At 42.6% G+C, this 19,156-nt stretch overlaps 1 protein-coding gene across 1 annotated transcript in view; it reads right to left on the reverse strand.

Moving 5' to 3' along the window:
• card11 (caspase recruitment domain family, member 11) overlaps positions 1-19,156 on the reverse strand; it is a 225,828-nt gene that overhangs the window by 28,483 nt on the left and 178,189 nt on the right. The window contains exons 14-18 of the mRNA XM_078558591.1: positions 17,226-17,293; positions 16,209-16,341; positions 13,401-13,602; positions 8,015-8,141; positions 4,298-4,538 (exon numbers count right to left, since the gene is read on the reverse strand). Coding sequence (XP_078414717.1) covers positions 4,298-4,538; positions 8,015-8,141; positions 13,401-13,602; positions 16,209-16,341; positions 17,226-17,293 — 771 coding nt within the window. The remainder of the gene's footprint in view (positions 1-4,297; positions 4,539-8,014; positions 8,142-13,400; positions 13,603-16,208; positions 16,342-17,225; positions 17,294-19,156) is intronic.

Raw genomic sequence — 19,156 nt, forward strand, 5'->3', positions numbered from 1 at the left:
CAAAAATATATCACCTCTCAGTTATTCACATGACATTGAATCTGCCAATTGTTTATTCATTCTGCTAACCTGTTGATGAATTGTTTAACATCCCTCTTCAGTGTTTTCAAAACCTCCTGCTTTTGGGGCAACAGTAAATTTTGAGATTGTGTTCCTTATAACCAAGACCAAAACATCCATCAGTCGAGAACAAAGGTGGATCTTGCACTAACCCCAAGGATGCATCTCACCCAATCTTTCTCACATCATCCTTCTTAACTCTTTCCTTCTTATGTAACAAAGACTACACTTCAGAAGTATTTCATTAGCTGTAAAGCCATTTGGGACATCCTAAGGTCTTAAAAGATATTAGAAATTCAAGTTAGTTTTTTTTATTTCTCTCGACTAACTTTTTATCCATTTTCTCTGATACCACATGCCTGAATTTTTTTTAACAAGTCTCTTGTAAGTGATCATATAAAATGCCTCCTGAATGCCTTCACTAGCTAAAGTAAAATCCAGGATGCATTTCCTACAATTGTGTTTAGGTTCTTTTGTGTTTGTGTGAAACCGCAATTTTTCAGTAAGTAAGGCTTCGTGGGCCTAAGCTGCTTGGAGTTTGGCACCGTGTGAAGATTATGTGTCTGGATGGGTGATACGACCACACTCTCACTATTATGTATCATTTGAGCTAACAGCTCAGCAATGAGACCACAATTGTGATTTTGCACAAATTGCTCTGCTTCAGAGGGGAAACCAACACATACACATAACCACAACACACTAAATCTAACTGTTGCAACACAAAAAGGTACCAAAACAACAGTTTATATATAAAAAACAATTTGTCAGTGACTTCACAACCCTGCATCAATGCACCACCTTGCTGTCATTTTTAGAAACATCAGTCTAAAACATTCAGTAAATGTCTGGCCTGAACTTGGTCGTTGTTTACTCTTAACTCCATGTATGTTCGTCGGGCACTCACTTAGTAAACTCAATAGTGAATCGGGATGACCCTGGCCAGCTCTTGAAAAAAGGCAGAAATACCAGGCGGGAGATGAGAAGAATTTTTGTTTCCCCAATGAGTTGTTGTGATCTGGAATGCACTACCTGAAGGGGTGGGGGAAATAGATTCAACAGTAACTTTCAAAAGAGAATTGGGTAAATACTTGAAAAAGCAAAATATGCAGGGCTGAGGGGAAAGAACAGGGGAAGTGGGACTAATTAGATAGCTCATTCAAAGAGCTGGCACAGGCATGATGGGCTGAATGGCTTCCTTTTGTGCTGTATAATTCAATGATTAAACATATTTCCAATGTACCACTTTGTGGATATGCTCACCAATGGTAGAAAAAAATATTGGTATGAATATTAAGCAGATTGCTTCACCTTATAGACCATGAACGAATGAAAATAAAAAAGAGATCCCTACTTTGCTGCTAACACTGGTAAGCAACTCAATTGTTTCTCTCACCTATAAGCCAGAAAGATACCAGAAATCACAACCCCCATTAAATGGTGTATTGATTAATAAAAAGCACTGATGCCTAAATAGATGTTCAATCAGTAAGAATGAAGCGATTTTCTGATGAGCTTAGACTATTCTTTTAAGTTATTGCTGTTCTACTCCAAGAATCCTTGAGACGGATGGGGATGCTTAGGAAATAGTTGAGATTAAATTCTATTTCAGATTCTAATTGCTGACCTGCTTTTGCTTTTCCTCTAGATGGTGCTGCATTCATTTTTAAAGCTCAAGTATTTTTCAAAGAAGAAAACAAATAGGGAGGACTGTCCTTTTAACAAGCTAGCACAGGCATGATGGGCTGAATTTCAACATTTGTCACTTTGATGTGAAGGCAACTGGGCTGTACTGTTTTCATTAACCAATCCAAATGTATTGTTATTATGATGTGCTACCCACTGCATTCTAATTGGCTGATTGTCCTAATTTGACCTTTATTCAAAGGCCTTTATTAGTGACTTTCACTAAGGTGATGTGTTTTGCATGTTGTAACTATTGACAGATTGACTCCTTCAAGGTACAGAAGAAATAATTGGGAATTCAGCACTATCTGGCTTCTGCAGGAATTTTAAAAATTGGATTTTGAAGAGTTCACATTTATATCTTATGAGCCTATTGTGCACTATACATTTTGATTACATGGCAACTGCAGGAGGAGTACAACACTATAAGGTGTCAGCCTTGGCTCAGCGATAACATTCTCACCACTGAGTCAGGAAGCCATGGGTACAAGCCCCACTCTAAAGGCTTGAACTCATAATTTAGGCTTACATTTTAGTGCAATGCTTTCAGAGGCAATGTTAAACTCAGGCTCTGCCTGCTCTCATAGGCGGATGTAAGATGTCCCACAGCACTATCCAAAGAGCAGTAGGTGAGTTCTCATGTTGTCCTGGCCAACTTAACCCTCAACCAACAGAACAGCTGGTTGTTTATCTCATTAACTTCTTGTGGGATCTTGCTGTGTGCAGATCAGCTGCTGTGTTTCCCATATAATAATTGCAACAAGCATGTTTGGCACCCATTTTCATGCTGTTTGTACAGCTTCACTCTGCACAGCAGCGCATCCATCTTTTTAAGCACCTTGTATGTCCCACCACTAGCAAGGCATTTGCCCTATATGCCCTACAGTTTCTCGTATTCTTGGCTCCACTGTTGCTCCAATTGGGATCAGCGAATACATCAGACGAGGGATGGCACCTGGAAAATTTCAGGTCTATAGGGTTCAATGAATTTACCAATTGATTCATTGCCACAATTCCTAGGGCCGAATATTTCCCCCGTCGGGGTGCGGGGGGGGGGGAGGGGGGGGGAATTGATGGGTGGGCGCGTATGGGCACGTTTCCGATTGGCGCCCCCGATTGGAGGCGCGCCGCCATTTTACATGGGAGGGCCAATTAACGCCGCCCAGCGTGTCATCCGCACAGAAGCACTATGCGCTCCCTGTGCGGGCAGGGAATTCCAAAATCGAGAGTGCGCTCTTTTGCGCATGCGAAAGTGCTGCCTCAGGGAGATCGGCTGTACATGTAAAAAAGACAAAAATAGAAAAATAAAATTTCCCTTACATGTCCCCTCATGTGACAATGTCATATAAGTTGGGACATGTCCATAATTTCTACAAAATCTTTATTAAAATTTTTAAAAGCCTACATGAAACCTCATCCCGCCGTGGATGAGGTTTCATGTTTTTTCTAGTTCCCGCCGGGGCTCCTGGCCTGCCTGCCAACCTTAAGGTTGGACAGGCAGGTCCTTTAATTACTTAATTGACCCTGTCAATGGCCTCAATTGGCCATTGACAGGTCGGCGGGCGCACAGCTGATTTCGCTGCGCTCCCGCCTTCCTGAAAATTTAAATCAGGCGCGGTGATGTTGGGAGATCCCCCCGACGTTACTGCGCATCATTTAACGCATCAGCGAGCGGGCCCTGCCCCTGCTTGCCGACTCGTAAAATTCTGCCCCTAGAACACTAGTACATTGTGTCACCAAACAACCCATAAATTCTATTTGCTCTTCACCTGCCTTTCAGGTGGTAGGAAGGTAGAACATGGGAATTGCTAGGTAAAAAAAACTAAGGTCCATCTAGTTTGCACAGCAGGAAGCCATTTGACCCATCATGCCTATGCCAACTCTTTAAAATAACAATCCAACTAGTCGTACTCCCCCTGCTCCTTCCCCATAACTCTGCAAATGCTTCCCTTTTAAGAATATATTAATTTCTTGCTGTTAAAAGCAAAGAAAATGTAATGATCCATAGAGCAAAATGACACACTGAAATAAAGTAATCTTTAAAAAGTAGATTTGTCTTCATAGTCATATGATACAACGATAATGGAGTTGTTGACCTATCACATCAATCAATCTCTATCTACTAGACGACAACAGTCCCAGATGTGACAGGAGAAAAACCCCAGTGGTAGAAAGCTTTAGAATCATAGATCCAAAGTCACCTTGTTCCTCCCAAGCATGCTACATTTATCACGTTCTGTCTCAAATTACTCACATACTATATCCCAAAATGTTATTTTCTGAAAGAAATCTGATTTGCACTTGAATGTATCAACATTATTTGCTTCCACCATCTCACTAGGGAGTCTGTCCCACAGACTAACCACTTGCTTTCCACAGAAAGTTGTGAATGCACACCCTCACTCCTTCCCTGTCAATTATAGGCCGTGTCCTCTGGTTCTACTGTTCTGGACAAGGTGAAATAGGTTGTCATGGTCAACATTATTTGGTCAATTATTGGGGTTGAAATATCCTTCGTAAACCTGACCCTTTGGACTCAGGCTAAAATTACCTGCAGTAACTGGGAATGGTGCCTTTCTCCAAGTCTTTGTCAGTGAATAGGTCGACTCGAGCGCACAGCCATTCACATTTGCCCTGGTACATAGTGTCTAAAACGTGGATAATCTCGTCGCACTTCATACACATCGAGCAGTTGTCTGTCTGTCCAGAAATATTCAGATTGGCGCGAACGTAAAAGGAATCCCCAGACGTGATACTGCCATCTTCCAAATCTTTTTGTAGTTTCTTGTAACCTTAAGAATAAAGCACAGACTACAATGTACAATTCCTAACCGATCATTATATGACGGAGAAGTTCACACTCACTATCATCTAAACCTCTTGGCTGATATCTCTTGAATTTAAACAATTGTTTCTGTTTCCCCTCATTATAGTGCATTGTCTCCCAAAAATGGAGGTTGGACCTACTGCCAGGTGTCTGTCAACATCACTTAATAATCAGGGGGCAGATTCTGTGATCCTGTGATAATAGCACTGTGGAATGGCAATCCAATGGAATGTCCCCTCCTTGCATCTGGCAAAGCACTTGCTCCACTACTTCACAGGAAAGTCAAAAACCGGACATCTCCACGTGATGATTCGCAAGTGTGGTGTGTCACAGTTTCACGCTGTTGCACACATCCCGACTTTATCATAAGGTGTTTCAGCTGGAAAATTAAGTTCAAGAGGTAGTTTTCCTTTGATCACCACCGCAGAGCAAAGGAATTCTAAGATTTCCATTCAATCCAGTTTTCTGAATCTAAAATTTGAAGGGTTCATTTTGAGGTATATAAAGAAAAAGTACGCACTACTGGTTCTGTTTTCCAAAGCAGTAATGCTATTGCAGGAGCTCTTAGTTGGAATCACTTCATTTTGATTCATTCCAATTTAACTGTTGAAAGCCTGAAAAGAATGCAGTGCTTTCAATGCCCAGCGCTCTCCCTAATTTGTAGGGCAGCTTGTTTTCCCTGCAGAAAGCGTGACCACAATTCACATTTGAGAAACATTTTCATGCTTCAGTGTACGTTATCAAATTTAATATAGAGCCTTTAATAAGGATTTTCACACCACAACCTGCAACTAAAACTTCATTCATTGTGGTTTGCAGGTTAATAAATTTAAAATTGTATCCACACTTGGGCACACAGGCAAAACTTTCTGTAGCATTTTCAAAACACTCATGAATAAAATTTGATTTCTTTTTCTCAGGCTTAAAGCTTACAAACAAAAAAGAACTAGTGCTCGATGAAAAAAGCATGTAGAGCCAGAACCTCAGAAGCTGATCCAAATCAGCTGCCAGTGGCAGCCAATGGGATCGAAGGAGATGGATACTGAGAGTTTATGACTCAGTACAGAGAATTTTGGATAGTCATTGAACTCTGTCCATTTAGATTATCAGGTTCTTGTACCTTATACAATCATTTATATGGGTGTCCTTGTTCACATTAGATATGGGCTCTTTATTCCAGGTACATATTGTTTTACTAAAACTACATATTACCCTACCCCACTTCTGCAGCCTCCAAGAGCACCACTGGGAGTCTGAAAAAGTTTATTTTGCTTCCTTATTCATATGACACCAGGCAGAATGTGCTATTTAGGTGAGAGTTTCACTGATGAGCAGAAACTGGGCAGAGGTTGTACAGCTACTTTGAAAAAGGTTCAGTGATGTCCCTGGTGGATAGCATCATTGTTGACTGTTGGTGCTGAATTTTAAACCACAGTGTCATGTTAAATGCAAGAAATCTGAAACAAAAACTTCCCCTGCTTTGAACCAGCCCATTTTCAATTTTAGCACAGGTCATACAAGATGTGAATGACCAACCCACTTGCAGGAAGCAGGTTGACAATTTAAATATTATAATAAGGCACTTTCATTTTAACCATCATCCTATTTTTAACCCCAGTGGCCAGATTCCCTAAGCTTTGGGAAAATCAACAGCCTGAAGGAGGTGAGAGGTGCTGAACCAACGAGGTAAGTGCCTTTCTGACACTGCTTGTGGACCAGGAGGAGCAGGAGCATTTCCCCCAGGTCCAAAAAGTAACCCAGGAACCACCTTGCCCACTGCAATCTGTTTTGTCTCCCTGCCACCTCGACCACCATCCTAACCACCACCCAACATTCCCCTCCTTGGGATGCCTGCTTCCTGTCACCATCCTTGAGTTCTTTGAATGACAGGTCAGCTGGAGCTGTAATGGTTTGTTTTACAGCTGAGCTCATTATGAAAACTTGGCTGAGTTTCAAAACCTGTAAAGCATTTGATCAGCAGGTGGTTGTGTCTATAGTTTGATTGACAGTTTTAAGAGGTTATTAAAGGATTATCTGCCTTTGTTGTGGTTTCTGAATAGATGCATTGGTTTACAATTCCATGACCACTTGGGGGGATTTAACTTTATGATAAGGACTGTGAAGATTTTTTTGGTGTAGTATGAATGGCTGCATGTTTGGGTGACAGCTTTATTAGATTGCTCGAGGTTTAATTTATTTCATATCCATTTCAAAGGCTCTTGATGTCTGTCCATATTGGATAATGACTGCCTGGCTATGGAGAATATGTGACAGGGAACGTGAAGAACACATGGGGGAATGAGGGGGAATGGAGAGGGCATGAGGGATATGGGCAGCATGGAGGGTGCATGGGGCTATGAGGGGGCATGAAGAGTGCATGGTGGGTATCGGGGCATGGAGGGGACATGGGGGGGTTGAGGAGTGTAAGAGCAATGTGGGTGAGCAGATATCCCTGAGAACTCAGGTGAGCCTCTAGGCACCCTGATTCAGCACCCGCACTCCTCCAATGTTGCCTCAGGCCTGCTTAGGGAGACGACAGATCCAAACCTTGCCTGCACCCGTCTCTAAGAGATGAAAATATGACGGGTATGGGGGGAGATGGCGGGTTTGGATTGGCAACTTGGGAACTGCCCTGACTCATGTTTCCTAAACCCGAGACAAAAATCCAGCCCCCATTCTTCTGGGTTTTCCGGCCTCAACACAACACCCCGCCTCTGCGCAAAACTCACCTCCAGGTTAAAATCCAGGCCTTGATGTCACTGCCAAGAAGTGTCATCTAGCCTGTTGTCTTTTCTCTACTTTGTGTCTAACCTGATGTCTTAGCCTAGAATTACAACAGGATGGGGTTCTAACTTGAATCCCATGCCCTGTGGTGCAGTGAAATGTAGTTTGCTGCAGAATGCCGCTTCCTTTCCCACCTAATGATTTTGGATATGTGTCTAAGGAATAGATTTATTATATATCAGGCTGCTTATGAAATTTGAGGAGAGGCTTCAATGTGTCCCATACTGTACTCGAAACAGAGACATTTTAGAGATAGGGCCAATTGTAGTAAAATGATTGGGGTATGAATAGCTGGCACTCATGAGACATTTGTATGAAGGCTTTCCAATGGCCCCTCCTCATGGACAATTAGATTCTATTTGAGAAAAAACATCTCAGTTCATTCTTACAAGTTTTGTTCTGGCTAAGCTGCACATATAGTGGCGGCGCAGCAGCCTGTACTGTGCAGACCTTGTTTTGTGTTAAATATTGCTTGTGCAATAAAATGTAAAGGTATTGTGCGTTGAATAAACTGGCCAGGTGCAGGAATGAAATTTTAAAGGGAACATTGCTTACAAGATGGCTGCTCTTCCTCTCACCTCTTTATTTCTGATTCTTGGACCTAATGAATTGCCCTACCAATCCCTACAGCCTGGCAAGTAACTGCTCTTATCTTACCGTCAAAGTTTGCTTTAAAGTGGAGTGTCACTGGTCCATTGCAGCGTTGTAATGTCCAATGGGCTTCTTCTTTAGTAGATGTTTCCAAGGCAACATTTTGAGTTTCTCCCTTGATGCATCCTTCCAGCTTCAAAGAGAAAGAAAAATTTCAGATGAGGCCATACTCATTATTCTCCTAATCATTAGAACATAACGTTCTTTTCACCAGATCCCGTGCTTCAAATCCAGGCCAGGTAGATGAGATGGAAGTTGTCTTTCTGATGGTTATTTAAGGTCTTACATGAAATGAGTTTGTACACTCTTTGTCATTCCAGGTTCCCCTAGCTCCTGTGACCTGAATATTGAGGTATTTGGGAAGCAAATGATGCCCATGGTACCCTTATCTAACAAAAATCTGTTAATCTCAGTCTTGAAAGCTACAATTGTCACACCATCCAATGTCTTATGGGGGAGGGAGTTCCAGGTTTCTACTACTTATTGTATGAAAAAGTGCTTCTTGATTTCTCTCCGAAATGGTCTGCCTCTAATTTTAAGATTATCGTCTCTCCTTCAGGATTCCCCCATCAAAGGAAATAATTTCTCATATTTGCCCAAATGAAATAAAAACAAAATACTGTGGATGATGGAAATCTGAAGTAAAAAGAGAAAATGCTGGAAAAATTCAGCAGGTCTAACAGCATCTGTGGAGAGAGAAACAGAGTTAACGTTTTGAGTCTGTATGACCCTGAGCTAAAGAGAAATAGAAATGTGATGAAATTTATATTGTTTAAGGGGGGTGGAGCAGGTGAAGCTGGATAGAAGGCCAGAGATAGTTGGGGGCTAAGGAGAGATTGACAAAGGTGTCATGGGCAAAAAGACAAAGGGAGTGTTAATGGTACTGGTAAGGGCTAAAGGAGGTGCTGATCATGGCATAAAGATGAGAAAGCAGAATGCCACTATCAGCACTTCCTATAGCCCTAACCAGTACCATTCACACTCAAAGAACAAAGAACAAAGAAAAGTACAGCACAGGAACAGGCCCTTCGGCCCTCCAAGCCTGCGCCGATCATATTGCCTGTCAATTAAAACATTTTGCACTTCTGGGGTCCGTATCCCTCTATTCCCATCCTATTCATGTATTTGTCAAGCTGCCTCTTAAACACCACAATCGTACCTGCTTCCACCACCTCCTCTGGCAGCGAATACCAGACACCCACTACCCTCTGCGTAAAAAACTTGCTCCGCACATCACCTTTATAGTTTTCTCCTCTCACCTTAAATCTATGTCCCCTAATAATTGACTCTTCCACCCTGGGAAAAAGCTTCTGACTATCTACTCTGTCCATGCCACTCATAATTTTGTAAACTTCTATCAAGTCGCCCCTCAATCTCCATCGCTCTAGTGAGAACAATCCAAGTTTCTCCAACCTCTCCTCATAGCTAATAACCTCCAGACCAGGCAGCATCCTGGTAAACCTCCTCTGCACCCTCTCCAATGCCTCCATATCCTTCTGGTAATGTGGTGACCAGAATTGCACGCAATATTCCAAGTGTGGCCCTTTGTCTTTTTGCCCATGATATCTTTGTCAATCTCTCCTTAGCTCTCACCTATCACTGGCCTTCTATCCAGCTTCACTTACTCCGCCCCCCTTAAACAGTATAAATTTCATCACATTTTTACTTCTCTATAGCTCTGAAGAAGGGTCATACAGACTCAAAATGTTAACAGTTTCTCTCTCCACAGATGCTGTCAAGACCTGCTGAGTTTTCCCAGCATTTTCTGTTTTTATTTACCCTAATGAATCCTTTTTAATATTTTAAGCACCCCAGTCAGATCACTTTTCAATTTTCTATATTCAAGGGAATACAAGTTAAGTTTATGTAACCTGTCCTCATAATTTAACCCTCTGTGCCCCCCATACATAGAGTGTCTACCTGTACATCAGTGTTTTGAGGCACTGTAAATGAGGTTACAAATTATAATCCAAACAAAGAACCACACTCAAAAAGACCTCTGTTGAGCTGGCCCCATGATATGGAGCACCAACTTCTCCAAAGGACTCAGGACATGCAGGCATCCTACTGTGCTCCTTTCCATTGTGTGTGGCCTTGTCCAGCAAGAGAGAGGACAAAATAATCCATGATTTTGTGGCACTGTTTTTGGGTGATGTGTCTGCCACAGCTGAATAGCTAGAGGTCAATGGGAACGGGGTATGAGACTGACAACATTGGAATGTGTGTGAGGAAGAGTATTTGGGTGTTAGGTGTGAGTCCTGAATGCCAGGGATCGCTGCTGGGTTAGTGATGGGGTGCATTGAGCAGCATGAGAGGCTGGTGGAGTGATGGGTAGGCGATATCATGTGAATATACATTCACTGACCTTGACCACTGAGTGAAGTCATTAAACTGTTCTGCTACCAGGTAATCTGGACCAGATTCTGGGTGTTGACCTCCCTGGCCATCTGCTCCCATTCCCTTTGGAAGGTGGTCTTTGAGGGCTTCCTGGCCCTCTTGAAAGCATGGTCTCTTTCCCTCTTCAGCTTCACCACTAAGGCCTCCAGTGCAGCAGCCATAAAACCAAGGAGCCCTCTTTCTTCCCTGGTGCTCCATCTGTGCATGTCCTATATGCAGCCTGTGACAGTACAAGGCAGCCAGAAGCGGTTCTTTTCCACTGAGTGCAGTGCCCCTTTAGGAGGAACAGACTGCCTTTAAAAGGAGCAGGCTGTCTGCACCATGTGCCACCAGTGCTTGCTGCTTGGCCGCCTGCAGAGCACGCAAGCAGCCAGCAATGCATGCCTCACTCATAGTAATGCTACAATCAATTAAATGAGAAGGCAGCACTAATCTTGTGTGTTGCCTACCTCAAAGGCAACAGGTGTGAACAGGTCATGAAGTGCGACCTCCGCACCCAAAAATGGGCCATAATCAATTTTAGCCCTACCTCTTTAGGAGAACTGACAACATTAGCTTTTCTTATGTTAAAAAGGACCCAAAGGTGCCTGCAAGGACAATATGGTCTACTGTTGCTATGGCAATAAATATTAAGGTACAACTGCCTTAATGTCTCAAGGGGCCTTTTCCCAAGATTAGCAAGTTGTCTGGTAGAACCGCCTGGAAATAGAATTTTAATTCCAGAAGTGAGATTTTCAACCCTGAATAAAAAAAAATATAGCATCTTCCCTATCTTAAAGTCTGTCATTCAAGATTAATTAAGGCTGCTTTACAAATTCCTGAGTGATTTAAGGACTTTTGTAAAGGTTAATTCTCTTCTAATTAATAATTCTATAATGAGCAGCAGATAATTATTTATATTATATAATACCCTTTCCAAAATACAAATGTTTACACTGAAGGAAAGACATTAGAAATCCAATTAGCGTGTTCAGAATTTTAAGGGTGCAGATGAACCGAACCACAATTGGCATGTTTGACTTAATCACAAACTCTACAACAATACAGCCTCAACCTTAGGAGGCAGAAAGTGAACAGACAGATTACATTTATCTACTTTATGGAGAAGGTGCAGAGTCCATAACCAGGAGCCTTAAGTATTAAAGGGTCATTAACAATTCCAGTAAGAAATTCAGGGGAAACTTCTTCCTCCAGAGAGTGGTTACAATGTCAAACTTGCAACTACACTGTGTAGTTTGGGCGAGTAGAGTAAATGTATATCGGAGAAGCTAGATAAATACAGGAGGAAGTAGTAGGTTATGTTGATGGGGTTAGGTGAAGAGGGGTGGGAGGAGGCTTGTGCAGAGCATAAACACTGCCATGGCCCAGTTAGGCTGAATGGCCTGTTTTTGCACTGTATGTTTTATGTAATTCTATGTAAGCTGGTGGACATGTGGAACAAATGATTCAGGGAGGCAGTGGACACAGATATTGTTGGCACAGTCAAGGAAAAGCTGGATCAGTGATCACATTGGAGGAGCGTGAGTGATCGATTGGGGTATGATATTTTATGAAGCACAGGAGCAGTCAGTTGGCTCATCCTGCCATATACATTTCCTTTCTACGCATAACAAAAGATAAATTATTGAGATGGACTAGATTAGCTATTTCATCATTAATAGATCAAGTCATTTCATAGTCCCATTTTTCAATGCATTGGGAAGATAATATAAAATCATAGAATCAAACAATAAAGAAGGAAGCCATTCATCCCATTGCGTCTGTGTCGGCTCTTTGAAAAAGCTATCCAATTGCTCCTACTTCCCTGGTCTTTTTCCGTAGCCTAGCAAAGTTCTCCTTTTCAAAAATATATTCAATTCCATTCTGAAAATTACTGTTGAATTTGCTTTCAACCTTTCTAGCAGTGTGTTCCAGATCATAACAAGTTACTCCATAAAAAAAATTCTCCTCATTTCCCCTGCATTTCGTTTGTCATGATGAGGAAACAATAATAGCTCAGACCCAGCATAAAAGACTAATTTAAAGTCAAAATTGAATGAACTTTTTGATGAGGCCTGCAAGGATACAGCACTATCATTTTGTGAAGAAGAATTTGCATTTGCTTAGCATTTTTCATGTCCTCAGAATGTCTCAAGGCACTTCATATACTTTTGAAATACTTTTGAAATGTTGTCACTGTTATTAGGCAGGCAAATGTGGTAGTCTATTGTGCACAGCAAGACTGCATAAACAGAATGGTAAGATGTGTTATTTAAGGGATGAATGTTGACCAGGTCACTCTGAGAACCTCTTGCTCTTTTAAGAAGATCATGAGACTAATGTAACCTCACATCCAAAAGACTGCATCTCTTATAAAGTGGCATTCCTCTAGCACTGCGCTGGTGTCAGCCTAGAATAGGTACTTAAGTTCTTGAACGACAATAATCCAATTTAGGCAAATGTGCTAACCACTAAGCCAAGCTGGCACTTAAGTGTCAAAACATGGATAGAGTTTGGAGACGTTTTAGGCAGATTTAAGTTTATTTCAACCTCTGAAATGTGTCCGGTTAAAAAATCTTTGACCTTCCATTATACAGGTCCTAGCGTTGTCAGTATCCTGGTAATATAAATGATTTGTTTCAATTTACATTTGCTTGTAAAATGGTCAGTGACTTGTATCTGTTACCGGACTGTTTACAATCAATCCCACATCATCATGTACCTATCAATAAGGATGCAACAGCATGAGAATAACCATTTACACTTTGTCAGAGATTTCAGATTGCTTCTTGGGTTTTCAATCAGGCGGACTCTTGATTATCTATATAGTTTTCAAAATGCACTCACAATTTCCATTTTAGATAGACACAATCAATGTTCTCAATACTGACACTGGTGTGCATTAGCATTTATATCAGTCAATTTCCTTTTTTCCTATATCAGCCACTGGAACAACAGCAACCAACATTTCTCAAATCTTGCCTTTACCTATATGGCTCAGCACGGTGAATCTTACCAAAATCAGTTGGTGTCCTTCCTTCAGCCCTGCCTTCTCTGCAGCAGAACCCGATTGTACTGATTGAATGAAAAGGCCTCTCTCATTTCCACCAACAACAGTGATTTCGGTCACCAGGTTGTCACCATTGAGTGATGTATGCAGCATATGTTTCAAAGGGTTACAGATCTGAGTGGCTGAGGTCACAGAAGGACGAAAGGGTCTGCAAAGATACAAAGAAGAAAAGAAATCAAGGGTACTAATCATTTGTATTCGTTAGTGTTCATAATAATGAGGAGTCGAGACAGAACAGATAGAAAGAAACTGTACCCATTGGCAGAAGGGTCGAAAACCAGAGGACACTGATTTAAAGTGTTTGGCAAAAGAACTAATGGACATGAATAAAAGCTTGTTTAGGCAGCGAGTGGTCAGGATGTAGAATGTACTGCCTGAGAGTGCAGTAGAGGCAAATGCAATTATGGCTTTCAAAAGTGAATTGCCTAAGCACCAGAATAGAAAAAAAAACTGCGGGTTACAGGGAATGCGCGGGGGGAGTGGAACCACTCCAGTTGAGTTGCTCTTGCAGAATTCTGGCATAGACATGATGGGCTGAATAGCCTCATTTTGTGCTGTAACCATTCTATGATTCAAAATGCAGGCAAAAGGTTGGGTAATTCACAAAGTTTATCATTTATGAAGCTGTAATCTAATAAGAGTTTGTGATAAGGGGTTATTGACCAGCTAATTATCAAATAAAATTGCAACCTCTACCGCTGTCTCCCATTAAAATTCATGGAGGGTGAATTTTGAACTTCTATCGTTGGACGAAAAATGGGTAGTAATGAATTGGCAATCCGTTTGGCACCTCTTCTGATTTTCTTTCATTTCGTATCATGGGAACCTTAGCATTTCTCTCCAACAAGACAGAATTTAACCATCGCCCCTTGACATTCAATGGCATTACCAGCACTGAATCACCCACTATCAACATCCTGCGGGTTACCATTGACCTGAAACTGAACTGAACTAGCCATATAAACACTGTGGCTACAAGAGCAGGTCAGAGGCTAGGAGCCCTGACGAGAAATTCGCCTCCTGACTCAGCAAAGCCTGTCCACCATCTACAAGGCATGAGTCAGGATTGTGATGGAATACTCTCCACTTGCCTGGATGAGTGCAGCTCCAACAACACTCAAGAAGTTTGACACCATCCAGGGCAAAGCAGCCCGCTTGATTGGCACCCCATCCACAAATATTCATTTCCTCCAACACTGACGCACAGTGGCAGCAGTGTGTACCATGTACAAGATGCACTGCAGGAATTCACCAAGCGTCCTTAGACAGCACCTTCCAAACCCACGACCACTACCATCTAGAAGGACAAGGGCAGCCGACACATGAGAACACCACCACCTTGAGGTTCCCCTCCAAGCCACCCACCATCCTGACTTGGAAATATATCGCCGTTCCTTCACTATTGCTGGGTCAAAATCCTGGAACTCCCTTCCTAATAGCACTGTGGGTGTACCTACACCACAGGCACTGCAGCGGTTCAAGAAGGCAGCTCCCCACCACCTTCTCAAGGGCAATTAGGGATGGGGCAATAAATGCTGGCTTAGCCAGTGATGCCCACATCCCATGAATCAATTTTTAAAAATTGCTAATAGTTTACTGCCTCAATCAAAGGGTGGCATATTCAACAGTACATTATTCCTTCAATACTCTAGTCCAACACTCAACATTCCAATACAGAGACCGGGATTCTATGGGGTTGTGATAGCCATGTCCACCAGCTGGAAAGTCGGGGCCAACCTCACCTTAGCTGGTTATGGGGCACCCAACTCAAGTTTACATGCAGCAAACAATTAACTGCCTGCCCTCAGGGCACCCATCCCTTTAAGGAATGAGGTACCCTCCTAAGAGCTTCCAGCCAATAGGATAGCCGGCAGCTCTAAAATCCCAGCAGTGCCGGTGGTCACTGCTGGGGCTGCAATGAGGGAGGAGCACCAACAATGGGGAATGACCGGGTACCCAGGTAAGTGAGCTCACTGAGGGCAGTCAGGCAGGCCCCAGTGAGATGGCGGTGCCAATTGTGGTGTTAGGGGGGTACTACCAAAGGGGTGATCCTTGCCACTGGGGAGTGGCAGGCAGGCCTAATCCAGAGGGCCCCCCCAACATACCCAGCCCTCAAGGAGGCCACCAGGATTCAGCTGGTGGTCCCCCATGTAGTGAAGGGCTCCCTCTTGTTGGAGGGAAAAGGCCCTTCTATAAGTGGCTCTTAATTGGCTACTTAAGGGCTTCAGTTGGCCTAAGGGTGGGAGGGCTGTCTGCCTCCTTCCCTGCCGCTAATAAAGGAAGGGGGTGGGCATGCCATCCCTGGCTATCACGAGATTTTTCACTCTCCTCCACCAATCCCAGCACTCTCCCATGGGCCCCATAAAATCCCGGCAGAGAGGAGAGTGCTACTAATTGAATCAAACTGGCAGAAAGAAAATCAATTCTGCATCACAGTGGTACTTCTCACACATGAGCTTCAGCCTTAGTTATAGTGGGGTAGATCTTGACTTTGTGTGACAGCGTAAAACGGGTGATAGCGAGTTAGTAGCTTGTTTTCTATTTCTCCTCAGTTTTATTTATATTGACTTCAATGGAGATAAAAATGGGGAAAGATGTTAAGTGGGCTGTCAATTTGCTTTAGTTTTAAACTATCACACAGAGCCAAAATTACTCCCAGTGAATTTTCCCAAAAAAGTCTACATTCGAAGTAGAGTATTGCCACAATGAGTAGCTCACAGTACTTAATAAAACTCATTATTTATTTACCCATACCTTTCCAAGGAAAATTTTCTGAATATGGAGTTCATATGGTCTAATTCACATGAATCTAAAGCTTCAGATTGATGTGACGATGATGATGAATGGATGGATGGTGGTCCATGAGAGATCCTGTCCTGATATTCATCTGGTTCACAACATAAGACTAATTAGTAGCTTGTCAATATTGCAGAGCTGAGCTGAGCTGACACTAGGAACATAGGAACTGGAGGCAGCCATTCAGCCCCTTGTGCCTGTTCTGCCATTCAGTTAGGTCATGGGTGATTGGCATCTTAATTCCATCTGCCTGGCTTTGTTCCATAATCTTTAATAATCTTGCCTCATAAAAATCTATCAAGTTCAGTTTTAAAACTGTCCATGGGCCCAATATTAAAAGCTTTCTGGGGGAGATTTCCATGAACCTTTGTGTGAATGAGTGCACCCTGACATCATTCCTGAATGGTCTGGCTCTAACTTTAAGGTTATGCCCCGCATTTCTGGACTCCTCCACTAGATGAAAAGTTTCTTTCTATCTACTCTATCAATTGCTTTAAACACCTCAATTAGTTCACCTTTATTCTTCTATGGGAAGAATAAATTCTGTTCTTCAAGGAAATACAAGCCTAGTCTAAATAACCTGTCCTCATAATTCAACTGTTTTACCCAGGTACTATTCTGGTGAATGTGAGCTGTACTTCCTCCAAGCCCTTTCTGAGGTATGGTGCCAAGAACTGAATGTAGTATTCAAAATGAGATCTAATCAGAACTTTATATAGCTGAAAATTAGATCAGCCGTGATCTTATCAAATGGCAGAGCAGGCTCAAGGGGCTGAACGGCCTACTCCTGCAATTAATTTGTATGTTTGTATGTACATATGTATTATAACTTCCACCCACCCTGAGTCACCCTGAACTTGCAGATCATGTACTCCCTCTCCAATGCCAAAATGAATTGCATGAATGTATCATCAATGCTTGGTGCTATTAGTCTGCGCTTCACTAATCAGGAAATTAATCAAAATACAAACTTACCATCTGTTTCCATTTGCATGGCTTCAAAGGTGTAACAACAGATGCTATCATTGTCCTCCTCTGTAATACTGTCAGAAACAGAACAAGTAACGGCTGAGGAAACAGGGGAAAAAAAGAACCAGCAGTACCATAGTCACTGTTGTACTTGGAACTCATTATATTATTGTTATTAATATTATATGGATCATTGCCTTTATCATCACAACATCATTGCAATGTCAGTCATTGTCCAGTTATCACTGCAAGGGCCAAAGTCACCAATTTGCCAGGCATTAAGAGACTTAACTAGCAGGCCTAAAAGGAAAGCCTGGAGCTGTCCCCTTGCCATCCCCTCCCAGTATTTATGCCAACCTTCTCCCACGCCCTACCCCCAAAACAGGACTTACCTGCTAACCGTCCACATGGGGTAACTGGCTGATTTTTCTCCTTAGGGAACCAGTGAGCGAGAACAGGTTGCGCATTTACCCTTCACAGCTTCTCAACAAAGTGTTCATGAGGCTTGAGCCTGAAAGTGGTTTGGACCTCCTAATAGCATGATTGGATGAGTGCACAGCCAATTTCACACTCGTATTGTGGTGCCCAAACCAAATGTCTTTTTCACAGCGGTTCATGAATTGACAAGAGTCTGAACTGGAGAAGCAATCAAGGTACTGAAGGAAAGAAAATCCTCATACCCTCAAAAACTACCAAATAAACCCCAAGGATTACTCTAGTGTGAAGTCTTCTGAAGAGGATCCTGAATCCTTTTCGTAATTCAACCAAAATAGCAAGTTTGTAAAACAAATTGGGCAGAATTTAACGTCATGGCAAGTTTGCCCGCTGAGAGCCACCCCCCTGACCTTGCTGCCGAATTTACCCCCTTCATCCGTGAACCTCACCCTGTGATCCCCCTCCTGCCATCACTCATCAGTGGCCTGGGTCCCTCGGCAATCCTGGGCCTCAGCTGGGAACATGACCAGCAGCAGTCACCACTGCCCTGGTGGCACTACTGAGCAATGAAGAGCTGCCAGCCTCTGACTGGCTGACAGCCCGTGGTGGGTGGGACTTCTGCCCCCAGGGTGCTTGATCCAGGGGAAGGTCCACTGCTGCCCAATTAAGAGCCTGACTTGTAGTCAGTGCAACAAACCTTCTTGGCAAGATGCGATGTGGAGCTTTTGCGGGATCTCCAGCCGCCGGGCAAGATCCTGCCGCCTACATTAAATTACGCCCATTGATTCTCTACAAAAACCTCTATTGCTAATTGATAAGATCAAAAAAACATGACCACCATTCAAACAAAATTGGATTGACTAATAATATAATATAAAAATTAAAAGAGGATTAGTTCAACCATAGGGTTTCAGGGGCAACTTGCACTTTGCTCTCACAGTTTAGGAGGTCATCCAAAACCTTCAACTGGGTCACTGACCACCATCCAGGATCATATTTTAATCTACATATCCAACATAACTCATTAGGTTTGCCCTAAGGCAGCAAAGCCAAACAGTGTAGAAGTGCCAATAATATTCTTTGACAGTTCATTTAATTAAGTTATCAAAATACTTTGGCAAATGCTTATTTTGGAGTGGATGTAAAGAGAAGGGTGTATATTTATAGATTTATTTTCCGATCCCAAAAGCCCTGATGAGGTGACAGACAGAAGATCATTCAGGCTACCTGTGGTCCGAAGATGTGGCATTTCCAATTATTGCGTTAATTAATGACTTGGAAACCAGAAACACTGATGGAATATCTTGCCGCCACTCACTGTCAAAGTTAACCCATGACTAATGAGGACTGGGAGATGTCACTACAGGGCACCTGTTGTCCACTGAGCAGTGCCTCAGCAAGGAGTCAACCTCTTCAGGGGAGAAGAAAAAAGGGGAAAAACTGTGACCAGAAACTGTAACAAAAACATCAATTTTTCAATGGTTTTTCACTATATATTGAGA

The sequence above is a fragment of the Cetorhinus maximus genome, chromosome 15, assembly GCF_964194155.1.
Source record: "Cetorhinus maximus chromosome 15, sCetMax3.hap1.1, whole genome shotgun sequence".
Classification (NCBI taxonomy): domain Eukaryota; kingdom Metazoa; phylum Chordata; class Chondrichthyes; order Lamniformes; family Cetorhinidae; genus Cetorhinus; species Cetorhinus maximus.